This window comes from Grampus griseus (assembly GCF_964374135.1).
Source record: "Grampus griseus genome assembly, chromosome: 17".
Taxonomy (NCBI): Eukaryota; Metazoa; Chordata; class Mammalia; order Artiodactyla; family Delphinidae; genus Grampus; species Grampus griseus.
This window is the reverse complement of record NC_139011.1, coordinates 38,135,487-38,151,077: the sequence shown is the minus strand read 5'-3', so window position 1 is coordinate 38,151,077 and position 15,591 is coordinate 38,135,487. Positions and strand designations below refer to the sequence as shown.

The window sequence follows — 15,591 nt, the reverse complement described above, 5'->3', positions numbered from 1 at the left end:
GGGGGGGTTCGCTCGGCATTCTGGGAGTTGTAGTTTCCTTGCGACTCCGGGCCACGTGGAGGACGCAGTCACAGTGGCGCATGCGCTCTCCAGCTCTCTCGCCGCGCACGTCGCGCCGGGGACTGTGGTAGAACATTGTCATTCTGACCTGGGACCACGGAGCGTCTGGCAGGTAGGTCGTGAGGGCTGGCGTCCGCCAGGGTTCGCAAGTATGGGGGAGTGTGTGTGGCGGTCCCCGGGCTCCCCTCCGATTCTCTCCCTCACACCCAGCTGACCTACTCTTCTTCTCTTGCTGCCTGCGCAGGGGCCCCTCTTCCTGCCTGGCACCTCTTTCTGTTACCCAAGAACTGGGTTCACGTCTTGGTGGATGTCAAGACAAGCAAAACTAAACAAAACCAAAAAAACCAACCAAGACAAAGATCAGGAGAAGGAAGGATTTATTACTTGCTGCAAGTAAGCAGAACACTGGGGATCTTTCCCAAAGCAGTATCTCTCCAACAGAAAAATTGGGGAAGATTTAAGCTAAGGATGCATGCATATTCATGAAGGGGCTCCAGCAGAGGGGAATTCAGCATTGAATTGTGGCAAAGGTCAACAGAGTCCAAGCTTTAGTTGAAACATCCAGGGTCATAAGAAAGGTCAACATCATCTTGGGTTAGGTTCTGTTGATCTGGTGATTGAGTGCTCGAGGGGATTCAGATTCTGCAAAACAGCTCAAGAAAGTGCTTCAGGCTAATCTTGCCATGGAATAGAAATGGGAGTTTACAACTGATTTTTACTGTTGTTACTTCTCTTGCCTGATAACTGTCGTTTGTTCTTTAGTTCCCTTAAGATCACTATTACTGAGACCTGTTTAAAGACAAACATTGTGGCCAGGCTTAGATCACAAAATGGCTTGGGCCAAAAATGGCTTCTCTTATGTCAAGAAATTCATGCCTGCTTCTCTTTCTCCGGGGACCCCCTACTTCATCTACTTACACTTCAGCCCCTGTGACTGAGCCCACTGTGTCTGTCATTTCTCTGCATTGCACCTCGGGGCAGAGGCCGTCCTGGGAGCTGGCTTGCACATCCTAAAGGAATAAGATGGGTCATTGAGGGGACCACGCTGAGACCTGGCCATTGTTCACCTACTCCCTCCCATGCTCCCTTCTCTGGGAGAGCTCCCCAAGATTTTCAAGGTGTCTCTGCATTCCCTTTCTATCTCAGCAGAAGCCTAGTGACTGGGATCTGATTTCAGGTAGATTATAGGTCTTGGTCCAGCAGATGGCCCCAGAGCTGTTCTCTTGGAAGATATTCGGTCATGCTGTAGCTAAATATTTTTTACTGTTAATATACGCATTATAGGCACGTTTCACTCCATTTATGCGTGCACATGTACATTCAACAAATATATACATTGAGTCCCTGCTTTGTGCAAGACTAGGTCTTGGAGATGCAACAGTGAAAAAGACTGGCAAAATCCCTGCCCTATCCTGCTTCTGAAACGGAATATAAGAAAATCCTCGTTGTTCCCTGGTGGCACAGGGGTTAAGAATCCACCTGCCAATGCAGGAGACATGGGTTCGAGCCTTTGTCCGGGAACATCCCACGTGCCGTGGAGCAAGTAAGGCCGTGCACCCATTCACTGTTAGTGGGATTGTAAAATGGCACAACCAAAATAGAAAACATATCACCATTCCTCAAAAAATTAAAAACAGAGCTACCATATGAGCCATAAATCCCACGTGTAGGTATATATTCAAAAGAATTGAAAGCGGGATCTCAAAGAGATATTTGTACATTCATGTTCATAGCGGCACTATTCACAATAGTCAAGAGGTGGAAGCAACCCAAATATCCGTTGATAGATGAGTAGATAATCAAAGTATGGTATATACATACAATGGAATGCTAATTTTTTGCCCTCGAACCTAAGCTCAGAGATGTGACTTCTGAAGGTCACCCTAACCGTAGTGTCCCACCCAGGGTTCCCAGGTAGTGCTCTGTTTTGCTGGGCAAGTTCCGATGCAAGCAGGTGGAATAAATTGTTTTGTAGGATAATTTTGAATGATTCTTAATACAGACTGATCTGAATCATGTCCTTCACTAGCCAACAAGCTCTGTAGAACTCAATTTACCTCCTACATATTTTTTAGTTTGAAAAATGTTTTGGGGTGTAGATCTGGTTGTCTTTCATTTAGGTCAAAGCAGAATGGAGTGAGAAAGTGAAATGACATAAGTCTCTTATTTCATTTATTATTTAAGAATAAGAGCTACCATAAACTGAGCCCTTAGTTTATGCAAAGCCCCATGATTTGTGTTATGTACATTACCTTATTTAATACTCATAGCAACCTGCTGATTATTCCCATTTATAGAAGGAGAGACCGAAGCTCAAAGAGGGAAAGTAACGTTCCTAAGATTATACAACTAAAAAGTGTTAAGGAAGATAGTGAAGGCTCTTAAACACTATGCCACATAGGTTACTCTTAATTTTGCATGAAGTCTTGCATTGGAAAGGTGGTAAGTGAATGGAAGGTCGTTAGTTCAGTGCTACTTATTGGACGTGGTGCAAATCCGGATGTGGCATTTGAAAGTTTGTGCAGCTGTTTTGGTGGGCATAATGATTGGGGTAACACTGCTGCCATTTACTGGGCAGGGGTCAGGGATGTTAGCCATCCTGCAGTGTGTAGTACCTGACTCTGCTTTGCATAAAAGCATCGGCTTCATGGATTTAATATACACTGAATTTTCCAGGAATACAATAAATGAGGCAAGATTGTATTTTTAAAAAAAATTTTGTACTTTATCAAAGAGTGTTTACCAATTTGGGAGATTATGTCGCCAGTGGTATTACTACCTTCTTTTAGAGGTACTCGTACAACACACCCATATTACTTTGCCTTTGTCGCCAGTGGTATTACTACCTTCTCTTAGAGGTACTCGTACAACACACCCATATTACTTTGCCTTTGTAGCTGTTGCAGACATGTAATCCTTTTTTTTTTTTTTAATTAATTAATTTATTTTTGGCTGCGTTGGGTCTTCATTGCTGCTCACGGGCTTCTCATTGCGGTGGCTTCTCTTGTTGCAGAGCACAGGCTCTAGGCGCGCAGGATTCAGTAGTTGTGGCTCGCGGGCTCTAGAGCACAGGCTCAGTAGTTGTGGCCCCCAGGCTTAGTTGCTACACGGCACGTGGCATCTTCCCAGACCAGGGCTCGAACCCGTGTCCCCTGCATTGGCAGGCGGATTCTTAACCACTGTGCCACCAGGGAAGCCTCAGACACGTAATTCTATGTTTAGGTATGAGTAAAGACTAGTATTAAAACATTTAAATGCTTGGAGAATAGCTTGGTTCTGCTACTCTGAGCTTCCCAGCCTCCTGGTTGTCCCCCTTTTCCTGCAGGACCGTTCCCTGTGTCCGACCTCCCTACAGTCAGCAAGGAAAGAGTTAATGACTGTTGCATGGGAGCTTCGGGACCCTTCTCCAGCTCTACAGATTGTGCCCATGCCTGTGTTGGTGCCTGTGTCGGTGATTATCTCCCTGGGTTAAAAATATCTCTATTTCATAATGCCATCTAGTTATGGTGAAATATTTACATATAGAAAATAGATATTATTTTATTAGAATTACTTTTAGTTCTCCTCTGCATCACAATGAGGACACATATTGTAGGACATGTTTTGATAAAAGTTATGTGTCTAGTAGGTTATGTAATTAATGAATTTCATTTAAAAATAGAAAACAGGTGTTCAAACTCTTCAGTAAAAGAAAGGGGACATTGAGTCTGAGAGTTGAGAACTACTGTGTAATCAGGCTCCACTAGGTTTTTGTCCTTTGTCCTTCTTACTTCAAATTGAGATCGTTTTGCTATTCTAAATTAAAGGTACACCTGGCCTCATCTCAGCAGTAGAAATGAAAACATCAGTAATTTATGTTCAGTTTTTAGTGAAGTTACCGTATCTGAATAGTGTGTCCCATATTTCATTAATTCATGTGACTCGTTTCACCTAAGAATTTTGATAAACTGGTTTAGCTAATTTAAGTTTTTTACCGCAGCATAGGGATCTTATCTCACAGTTCATTTTTCATTCTTCCAATAGACTTTATGCAGTGTCAACACTGGTATGTGACTTAATTATTTGACAGTGCAAAACAAAATTATTTTTTTCTGTTGAATCGGGTTTTGGGTCCTTGCTGTAGATCAATATCATGATAACGTTTTGATATCATCAATCCAGCTATAATAAATGGAGATTTATTACATTGAAGAATCAAATTTTGAGTCACATGAACATTTATCCATTAAATTTATTTTTATTTTTGAAAGGAAGTTCCTTCTCCCTGTAGTAAATTTATTACTTTCTTTCCAGAAATGTCTAATGCAAAAGAAAGGAAACATGCTAAGAAAATGAGAAACCAGCCCACCAATGTGACTTTATCCTCTGGCTTTGTGGCTGACAGTGGTGTAAAGTACCATAATGGAGGTAGAAAACCTTTCCAGTCTCCAAAAGGTAAGATAAACATGGTGCTCTCTACACATACTTCCATTTGGATTGCTTTTGTCAGCTCCTTTTGTTAGTCATAATCTAAATGATAAAGGAGTTGAGTTAAAAATAGATACAGGTGACCATTGTTTGCAAGTTTTGTATTTGCACATTCACCTAGTTGCTAAATTTGTAACCCCAAACTTAATACTCATGGCACTTTGATGGTTATTCGCGGACGTGCAAAGAGTGGGGAAAATTTTGAGTCACCTGATGTGGGTATTCCCAGTGGAGGTTCCCAGTGCCTTCCTGCTTCAGCTTCGTACAGAGATGACCAGAGGAGGGAGACTGGTGGGACAGGGCAGTGTAGTGCAGGAAGCTCCAGCTCTCACCGGGGTTTGAACTGGGATTGTGGGGCAGCTTGAGGCAGGTCACTTAACACTTCTGAACCTCATTTTCTCTTTGTAAAAGAAAGGAAATAGAATCTACTAGGATGAGTTGTTCTTACGATTTAAGGTCATAATCTCTGTGAGATGTATGTATACATACATACATAGATACATACTTGTTTTCTCTAGGAGCAGTGGTTCAGTGTTCACTAGTTCAGTGTTGGCTGTGACTTTCTAGAACATAACTGCTGGGAATAATGAGAATTGGCTGTAGGTATTTTACAGCTGATATATTTTATCTGTACCTTAACAGTTATTATTAAATGACACTTCTATATTTCCTAAAAGAAACGCAGTGCATTCATCATATCTGCGTTTAACTTGTGTGCTGATTTTAGAACCTTGTAAAGTGATATGAAGGGGATAGCTGTTCATCAGGCAGCAACAGAAAAATGATTCAGATCCAACATTCATGCCCACTGTGCCAAGTGAGAAGCCATAGCACACATTATCTCATTTAAACCTCACAATGACAGACCTTGCAACATGTTTCATGATTATAGGGGCTTAATTATCACTGCCATGGAAATAAACAGGAAGACTGTAAAATTCTCTACTGATCTTGCCCTGTATTCATAGAGATATTGTGTTAAAGTCAGAATGGTTTGAATGCCTAGACATTTGTATAGAGACTGCTTTTATTTCTTTCTTAGCATAGTGGCTCTCAACTTGAGTGTGCCAGAGAATTATGATTAAAGACTGCATATGCAAAATCATGTGGATTATAGTATTTAAGGGAGCTTAGGTGAAAAAGCCACATTGCACTATTTATATGGAGAAAAGTTCCCTCTGTTATACCCAAGGTTCTTTCATGTGTCACACTGACATGATTAGCTAGTGTGCTGCCTCCTAGCTATGTGACCTTGGGCAAGTCAATTCACCTCCTTGCCTGAGATCCCTCCTCCTTAAGGGGAGGACAGTAATAGCCACTTACAGGGTGGTTGCAGGATTAAAAACCTGATCAGTTTTCACCCAACACTCTAATCCTTATCTCTGATAAAAGTGACGTTTTTTCTTTTTGTTTTCTTTTTTGAAAATATACTAGAGCCTCATTCTGGACCTTCACGACAGCGGCAAACCAAAACGAGCCACCATTCGCTGGCTGAGTCTGATGCGAAGGAGCAGCCTTCCTCCAGGGTAACCTTTAAAAAAAAGGGAGGATGGAAAGCAGGTCCCGAGGGCACTTCTCAGGAGATTCCCAAGTATATAACCGGTAGGTGTTTGTACAGAAGCCAAGTTTGATTGTACCGGGAGCTCTCTGTTTCTCCTGCAGCCAGATTTCTAGTGCCTTCTCTCCGCCCCGGGCCTTGGCCCCGCCTCACTGTCTCTCTCCTCCCTTCTGTCCACATGGGCGTGTCTCACCTCCAGCCTGGACTCAGACCAGCGCTTCCCTGGGCCTGCTAGCTCTCCCTCCTTCGGGCTCCCTCCTCTCTCTTACTGTCTTCTTAGAGGTTCTGATTTGTGAACTGTTCCTTTTTGTCTTAAAGTCATCTTTGTCACCCCCTCCCCCCTTTCTAAAAAGTATAAAACGCCATCCACACTCCTCAGCATGGAATCTCCAAAGATAAAACCCAATTTAACGCACTCTGACGGCAACCAAGACCTGTAAGTACCTGTCTCCAGGCCCTGTCCAGTCTCATTTTCCAATACCCCCCTTCACCGTCACCCCTCACTACCTGGTAACCCTGTATTCCTTGTACACACCTTAAGCGTGCCTTCTGGTGTTTCTTTATGCCTTCTTGGAGGCATTCACTTAAATTTCTCCAGTGCTCTGTTTATTATTCAGAAAAAATAGTCTATTTTTCAATAAAGAAAACTGAAAATAGTTACGGTCACATATTTGTAAAAAAACAGGAAATATTAAGGAAGAAAACCCCTGGAGTCAAAATCATTTAAAATTTTGTTTTTTCTTTGTTTTCTTGTGGGATTATTACACTTAAGAATGGTTGTGGGCTTCCCTGGTGGTGCAGTGGTTGGGAGTCCGCCTGCTGATGCAGGGGACGTGGGTTCGTGCCCCGGTGCGGGAGGATCCCACGTGCCGCAGAGCGGCTGGGCCCGTGGGCCATGGCTGCTGGGCCTGCGCGTCCGGAGCCTGTGCTCCGCAATGGGAGAGGCCACAACAGTGAGAGGCTTGCATACCGCAAAAAAAAAAAAAAGAAGAAAAAAAAGAAAAAAAAAAGAATGGTTGTGATTATATTGCATGTAGCTTTCTGTTTTTTTTATTTTTTTAATAAATTTATTTATTTTATTTATTTATTTTTGGCTGCATTGGGACTTCGTTGCTGCATGCGGGCTTTCTCTAGTTGCAGTGAGCGGGGGCTACTCTTCGTTGCTTCTTATTGCGGTGGCTTCTCTTGTTGCAGAGCATGGGCTCTAGGCATGTGAGCTTCAGTAGTTGTGGCACATGGGCTCAGTAGTTGTGGCGCACAGGCTCAGTAGTTGTGGTGCATGGGCATAGTTGCTCCACAGCATGTGGGATCTTCCTGGACCAGGGCTCAAACCTGTGTCCCCTGCATTGGCAGGTGGATTCTTAACCACTGTGCCAGCAGGGAAGCCCAGCTCTCTGTTTTAAAAAAACTCTTTTTTTACCGTTTTTTTTTTTTTTTTTTTTTGCGGTACGCGGGCCCCTCACTGCCACGGCCCCTCCCGCTGCGGAGCACAGGCTCCGGTCGCGCAGACTCCACGGCATGTGGAATCCTCCCGGTCCGGGGCACGAACCCGCGTCCCCCGCATTGGCAGGCGGAATCCCAACCACTGCGCCACCAGGGAAGCCCTTTACCTTATTTTTTAACTAAATTTCTTCTGATTAGAAAAGTAAAACCGAATCCTTAGTTTCACAATCATGTAACAGAAATAACTACTATTGGTGTTAATCTATTAGGAGTTAGGGTAGTGGGTGAATTGTAAGCTCATGTGCTTCAAATCTGTTTTCCTTCTGAAACCTACCAGGAAAAGTGTCAATTCAAGATGAGTTTTTAATGACGGTGGTGTTCTCTTCGACAGCTTCTACTTTTGCGCAAGCTCGAGCTGCTGAAATCAGTGCCATGTTGAAAGCAGTGGCCCAGAAATCTTCTAATTCACTGGTTTTCCAGACACTGCCACGGCACATGAGACGAAGAGCCATGAGTCACAATGTCAAACGCCTTCCTCGACGGTTACAGGAGATTGCCCAGAAAGAGGTATAAGTGTCCCTTAATGTAAATGTTTAGGTTAGTGGTCCTTAAAGGAAGTTGAGAAGTATTAACCTAACAGAATTTATTAAAATGAAGACTAAAAAACAACATGCTCATTTTGCATATTTTTTGGTTTAATCATTATATTCCCCACCTCCACCTCCACTCCCTTCCAAAATTAGCAGGCTGTTGGATATTACAGTTACTTTTAGATACAGCATTTGGAACCTCTCTCTATGATGTTAAACAGTTGATGTTCCCCTGCCAGATTTAAAATGAAAATTTGACCTTCTTACCAGATAAATAATTTTAGCTCTGCACTTTGGGGGTGTGACCAGTTGAGAGTCGGAAGGTTAAAAAAGGCAGCATCAATGCCTAGTATTTGCCTTTTGTCTTTTTTTAATGTTGAAAACTTGAACTTGGATTTAATTTTTTGTTCATGTCCAGTTGTTTTTGGCTTTACCAAAATTCTTGGCTTGGACATTCTATGATTGTCTAACCACACTATGTCTTTACTAATTGATTCAGAATTTCTTTATCAAGTGCCTTCCGTGTACTGGTATTATGCTGGTGGTGAGGTTAGGGTCCATTAAGGTAAAGTCCTTATTCTTAAGGGGCCCACAAACTAATGGAAAAGAGTTTTTCCCACAGAAGTTTAGCTTAGCTATGGAAGAAGTGAAGAATGAAAACTAAACAGGAATTTTGTTCTCTCTAGATTTAATGTGAAGTCTGTTTCCTAGTGGTAACATTAAACATTTGTCTGTCAGTACCTAAGTGATATGAAATGTGCAGGTTTTCCCCACTTTTATATCTTTGGTCCTAAGTTTTGGGTTTAGTTATATTCTTAGATGTTAAAAAACAATAAAAAAAATCAACACAAAGCTAGCGTTTGATTTATTCTTTCTTGCTTTCTAATATTAATAGCCACAAATAAGTTTGAGTTACTGTGTTGAACATTTTATAAATATTCTAATCTTCCCAGTCCCCGAAGCTTGCCCAGTTAGTAAGTGATAGAACTGTGTTTCCTTCCTAGGTTTACCTTTTTCTAAAATCTTCACTCTTTCTGTTGCCTCCTCTACTTTCACTGGAGAAATCACCAAGTTAAAAAATTAAGCAAACTAATGGAGTCTGTAAGGTACTCCACTTCACCTAAAATGAGCTGTTTGAATTCCTAACATTTAACTTTGTTTTGAGATGGTTACAAACTAGGATCTGCCTGTCTTCTTGAAACTCTAGGCAGAGAAAGCGGTTCATCAGAAAAAAGAACACTCAAAAAATAAGTGCCATAAAGCTCGGCGATGTCACATAAACCGGATGCTAGAATTTAACCGGAGACAAAAGAAGAACAAATGGCTAGAAACTCACATCTGGCACGCGAAGCGGTTTCACATGGTCAAGAGGTGGGGCTACTGCCTGGGGGAGAGGCCGACAGTCAAGAGCCACAGAGCCTGCTATCGAGCCATGACGAGCCGCTGCCTCCTTCAGGTATGCTTTTCCGATTGCTTTCCCCTTTACTTTCGTTTAGACCCTTTCTGATTTAGACTTTTAGACCAGTTCATGGTATGCCAAAGCCCTATCTAAGATTATTCATTTTAAAAATAATTACTGGGCAAGAGGCATTTTGCCAGATGCTGGAGATGAAGCAGCCTAAAGTTCTTGGGGCACACTGACATTAATCAAATAATTAGCCAAATATACAGTTGTAAGGGAATGCCATACGATACCGTGACCGTTCGTAACAGGAATAGGGTGCTTCCCCATGGAAGTGATGCTTGAGCGGAGCTCTAAGGGATAAGGAAATGGCAGAGTGGGTGAAGGCAGAGGCAGCCAGATAGGAAGGAAGGATTGAAATAAATTCATTGTGAGAAAGATGAAGAGAGTGAGAGCAGGGCTAACATAGGGCGAGATTAGTTCTGGAGAATAAGTAGGAACCAGATCCTGCAGGATCTTGTCGGTCATGCTCGGGATTCATTCAGCGGTCATTCACCACCACAGATATTTGAGAACCATCTATGCTGGGAAGTTTGTTTTAAACTCTTTAAGAGGACAGTTGGTTTTAGAGCTACATAATAGTATTTATTTGGCTGTCCTGTCTTCTCCTGTGCATCCCCCCACCCCACCCCGCCCCCGGTCAGTTGCTAATTCAGCAGCTTTCTCTCTTCCAGTACGTGTTTAGAAATTTGTTCTTTGCAGAGGGCCTATCTTTCAATGGCAGGATGACCTTGGCCAACTTTTGAAAGCCGTTAGTATTAGCATCCTCTGCTACCTCTTGAGAGCAATGTAGCAGAATAGTCAATACAAGAACCTTAAAAAAATTGTGGTAAATTAGACATAACAACAACTTTGTCATTTTAACCATTTTTACGTATACAGTTCTGTGGCATTAAGTGTATTCACGTTGTGTAACTGTCATCACCATCCATCTCTAGAGCTTTTTCATCTCCGAGACCAAAGCCCTGCATCCATTAAACACTAACTCCCCATTCTTCTCTCCACCAGTTGCTGTCAGCCACCACTCTACTTTTCGTCTTTATGAATCTGACTACTCTAGGTACCTCGTATAAGCAGACTCACACAGTAAGCCAGCTCCTTTTGAGACTGGCTTATTTCACTTAGCATGATGTCTTCAAGATTAATCCATGTTGTATCATTCGTCAGTTTCCCTCTTTTTTTTTTTTTTAAATTATATTTATTTATTTATTTATTTTTGGCTGCATTGGGTCTTCCTTGCTGCACATGGGCTTTCTCTAGTTGCGGCGAGCGGGGGCCACTCTTTGTTGCGGTGCGCAGGCTTCTCATTGTGGTGGCTTCTCTTGTGGAGCACTGGCTCTAGGTGCCTGGGCTTCAGTAGTTGTGGCACACGGGCTCAGTAGTTGTGGCTCACGGGCTTAGTTGCTCTGCGGCATGTGGAATCTTCCCGGACCAGGGCTCAAACCCGTGTCCCCTGCACTGCAGTTGTATTCTTAACCAGTGTGCCACCAGAGGCGTCCTCCCTCATTTTTAAGGCAGAATAATATTTCATTGTATGTATATACCACATTTTGTTTATTCATTCATCTGTCAGTGGTCACTTGAGCTGCTTCTACCGTTTGGCTATTGTGAGTAATGCTGCTATGAACATGGGTGTACAAATATCTCTTCAGTTCCTTGCTTCCAGTTCTTTTGGGTATATACCCAGGAGAGGAATTGCTGGATTATGTGGTAGATCTATGTTTAATTTTTTTGAGGAACCATCATACTTTTTTCCATAAAGGCTACACTATTTTGCATTCCCATCAGCAGTGCACAAGGGCTTCAGTTTCTCCATGTCCTACCAACACATGTTGTTTTCTGTTTTTTTGATAATTGCCATCCTAATGGGTGTAAAGTAAATACAAGAACCTTATAAGAGCCTTTGATTTGAAGACTCAGCAGCAGAAATCATGGGTTATAGTCAAATTCTTCATTTTGATTGTTGAGGAGCCTGGGATCCAGAGAGATGAAGTGACTTGCCTAGGGCTGCACAGCTTGTTGGTGGCCTACGTAGCAAGATAGGCCCTCCCCAGTGCTACGTCGGGAGCTGATTCCCCTGGCCTCTGCTTTTTCCACTGTACTCTGTCATCTCTCAAATTTTAAGGCAGACATATAGTTACTTCTCATTTTGGACAGAATTTTTGCTGAGGTTATCAGGTATTTTCTTTATATTTTGATTAGTCCTAAGTAATAAAAATAATAGTAATAACAAATATTTTTGAGTACTTAATTTATGTCTGTTTTAGTACTTTACATGTGTTTACTCACTTAATCCTTACAACAACAGTATGGGGTAAGTTTTACCATTATTTCCATTTTACAAATGAGAAAACTGAGACGTTGGGCAGTTTATCCCCGGCCATACAACTAATGAGTGGTGAAGTTGGGATTTGAGCCCAGGTAGTCTGGTTCCAGAGTTCCACGCTCTTAACCATTATTCTCTGCTGTCACCCAGTTGTACACACTCTGGTGGGGTTCCTCTGCCACTGACAGCTGAGAGCGGATCGCTATTGCTGGGAAGATTTCTGTGTGTGAGTGGTAGCATTGATTAATGTGAGTTTGTCAGAGCCTTACCTATGACTTTAGTTTCAGTTGCTGCGTGTACTGAAATTGCTTAAAGGAGCCATGGCGGAGGGGTTGGTTGGGGGTCAGTGAGCCTGAGTTGAACGCTAGCTTCTCCACTTACTGAAGATATGGCTCTGTTCAAGTAACAGTCTCTGTCTCAGTGTCCTCATCTGTCAAATAAGATTACGATAGTACCTGGTTCATCAGGTCTTGGGAAGATTAAATGGCAGTCCATATAAGGAGTTAGCCCATTGCTAGCACTTAAGTAACCTTTCAGTATCCATTAACCATTATTATAGTTCTTTAATGTAATTGATTTTATTAGCTCAGTCTGAGCTCTCTTCATCTTACTTAAGTTGGTATGACCTTACTCTGATTGCTCTCAGTTTTCCTTGTGCCATTGCTTAGTCAAATTTGGATATCATGGTCAAGACTGAGCAGTGGAGAAATGTGGGATAAACTGCCACGTGTGTCTTTAGGCTCAGTGTTTAGTAATCCTGAGGTCCTGAATTAGGGAACCAAAGTGAGCAAGCTTAACATAATATTGCTGAATTTATTACCGTCTTGCTTATTCTACTCTGATTTTTTTTACTTTAGTTAGGTTTTGGAGAGGGATAATCCGTTACTTAGAGGCAGTAGTTTTTACACCCTACTTCGAACTTATCTGTGAATATGGGATAAAACACATATTTTCTTTCTAAAAAGTAGGAACTGCCACTTACATTTTCAATGGAAATTCAAGCTTTTGATTGTATCTCCCTCTTTTTGCAGGATTTATCCTACTACTGTTGTTTGGAGTTGAAGGGCAAAGAGGAAGAAATACTGAAGGCACTTTCTCCAATGTGTAGCATAGACACAGGTAAACTTGTTTCAGAGCTGAGTCCCATTTTATTTTATTCTAGTTTTTATAAATTTATTTATTTTTATTTATTTTATTTTTGGCTGCGTTGGGTCTTCGTTGCTGTGTGCGGGCTTTCTCTAGTGGCGGCGAGTGGGGGCTACTCTGCCTTGCAGTGCGTGGGCTTCCCATTGCGGTGGCCTCTCTTGTTGAGGAGCACAGGCTCTAGGTGCGCGGGCTTCAGTAGTTGTGGCACGTGGGCTCACTAGTTGTGGCTCGGGCTCTAGAGCGCAGGCTCAGTAGTTGTGGCGTATGGGCTTAGTTGCTCTGTGGCATGTGAGATCTTCCCGGACCAGGGCTCGAACCCGTGTCCCTGCATTGGCAGGCGGATTCTTAACCACTGCGCCACCAGGGAAGCCCAGAGTCCTATTTTAGTCTTTATATATGTATTCATTTCATGAACAAGTGTCTGCTGTAAGCATTTTGGAATTTAAACACGCTTTACTGAGACAGTTCATGTTACCAATGACTATGTTCATATAAGGAAAGCTTGGGGTGGCTTTACAGCCATTTCAAATATTGTTGAGTGTAAAGTGAGAGAACCATTATTCTGGTGGAGTGAATTTAGGCAGGAGGAAACTCAAAACTCATTAAATCATTTACTCAAATATTTAACTGAGAACTTCTTGGGTGGTTTTGATCACTTCTTGATCTAAGCAGTGATCGAAACCAACACCTCATCCATCATGGAGTTAGACAATAAATAACAGTATGGCTATCAGGAACTAATAATGCAGTCTCAGCACTTGAAATCTTAGAATTCTGTTTCTGTTTATGTCAGGATTGACTTTTGCAGCAGTTCACTGTTTGTCTGGAAAGCGCCAAGGTAGTCTCATGCTTTACCGGGCAAATAAATATCCTAGAGAAATGCTGGGTCCTGTGACATTTATCTGGAAGGCTGAGAGGACCCCTGGTGACACTTCTGAGAGCAGGCACTTGTGGATATGGCTTCATCCAAGTCTTAAACAGGTATAATCCTTGACAGTATTTCCTCATCACTCTGTCACTGTATTCTTGATGACTGTTGGAAATCAGTGCTATAGAAATTTGAATAGTCTAAAAGTTTGATTGATAGCTTGGTATTTGAATATAGGGAGGATAGTTATGTGAATATTAAGTGGAGCAAATCTTGACCTGACTTTTAGTAAGCCCTAAGTAGAAGGAGAGATGAAAACCAATCTTATTAGGCAAAGGGCTTGAAATGGTGCACTGGGACTAATGCTTCCATCAGCCTGAATGGGTTCATTGGTATTCAGGTGCTTGTGAGAGCCTGTTTGATGATGAGAATCTGTTTTGAGTAATTCTGATGATTTTTTAATACTGCATTTAGCTTAGCTTTCCTTTTTTATCATACTCCCTGCTTTTATACAGTAGACTGTAAATTTTCTCCAAATTCCTCTTTAAACTAGTTTTTTAAAAAAACTGGTCAGAGTATTCATGTTGTTTTCATTAATCTTTGACATTTCAGAGTTCTTTTTCTGTTCTAAGTGCAGAGGAATCAAAAAACCTTTTTGATGATGATAAATGTAGTTTAATTTGTGAAGAATAAAAATGTACATTTTTAAAGGTAGAAAAAATAACATAAACTAAACCAACTTAAATTCGAAACGTATTTAAATTCCAGAGTTTAAAAGTAAAATGTTTAAACATATCCTTAGGATATCTTAGAGGAAATAAAAGCAGTGTGCCAGTGTGTGGAACCCACCAAGTCGACTGTCTGCCTCCCTGATCCCCTTCTGACACCATCCCAAGAAAAAAGCCAAACTGACCTGCCCACAGAGAAAATTGGCAAGAAAAGAAAATGGAAAGATGATGAGGAAAATACTAAACCAATTAAAAAAGTCATCGGTGATGGAACTAGAGATCCACTTCAGCCGTATTCTTGGATCTCTCCAACCACAGGCATTGTAATCAGGTATGGGTTGAATTTGCTCTGAACCTACTGACCATTTTCAGTGAAGGTGTGCTCTGTTTTTGCCGGTGAAACAGACATCATATACGATGGAAGTTTCCATTTTAAGACCTTTTCTTTCTTTCAGTGATTTGACGATGGAGATGAACAGATTCCGGCTGATTGGTCCACTTTCCCACTCCATCCTAACTGAAGCACTCAAAGCTGCTTCTGTCCACACTGTAAGAGTAAACGTGCTTGTAATGTTTTATTCTGGTCACCTCCTTCTTAGCAAATTTGTGAAACCTAACATAATTTGGTAACATTTTGGGCCATGGCTTATAAATGTTTGTTTCCCTACTTATGCTTATTATCAAAGACTTTTATCTTTCACTTTTCCTAGAAGAGCAAATCTAAGTGAATGGAATAAGTAAACTGACTTGTTCTTATTTAAATACAGACTGCTCCTGAGCTTCTGAGTCTTGTAGAAGGTTCTTAACTTCTCCATAGGCAGCTAACAGGGAGCCCTAAAATCCTGGAAAGTATATGCTAGTTTTTTTTGTTTGTACTTGTGTGATGCATATTTTCTGGGGCTAGTTTTAAGGGTGATGTCTAACAGGTTGAGAACAGTGTGTT

At 41.8% G+C, this 15,591-nt stretch overlaps 1 protein-coding gene across 1 annotated transcript in view; it reads left to right on the top strand.

Moving 5' to 3' along the window:
• Positions 1-90: 90 nt before the first annotated feature.
• The window catches only part of POP1 (POP1 homolog, ribonuclease P/MRP subunit), a gene marked incomplete at its 3' end in the record, with an annotated part of 37,091 nt that continues 21,590 nt past the window's right edge, over positions 91-15,591 (top strand). The window contains exons 1-9 of the mRNA XM_082675200.1: positions 91-172; positions 4,354-4,494; positions 5,962-6,129; positions 7,920-8,095; positions 9,326-9,574; positions 12,938-13,025; positions 13,846-14,033; positions 14,723-14,979; positions 15,104-15,197. Of these exons, the coding sequence (XP_082531326.1) occupies positions 4,356-4,494; positions 5,962-6,129; positions 7,920-8,095; positions 9,326-9,574; positions 12,938-13,025; positions 13,846-14,033; positions 14,723-14,979; positions 15,104-15,197 (1,359 nt within the window). The 5' untranslated portion in view covers positions 91-172; positions 4,354-4,355. The remainder of the gene's footprint in view (positions 173-4,353; positions 4,495-5,961; positions 6,130-7,919; positions 8,096-9,325; positions 9,575-12,937; positions 13,026-13,845; positions 14,034-14,722; positions 14,980-15,103; positions 15,198-15,591) is intronic.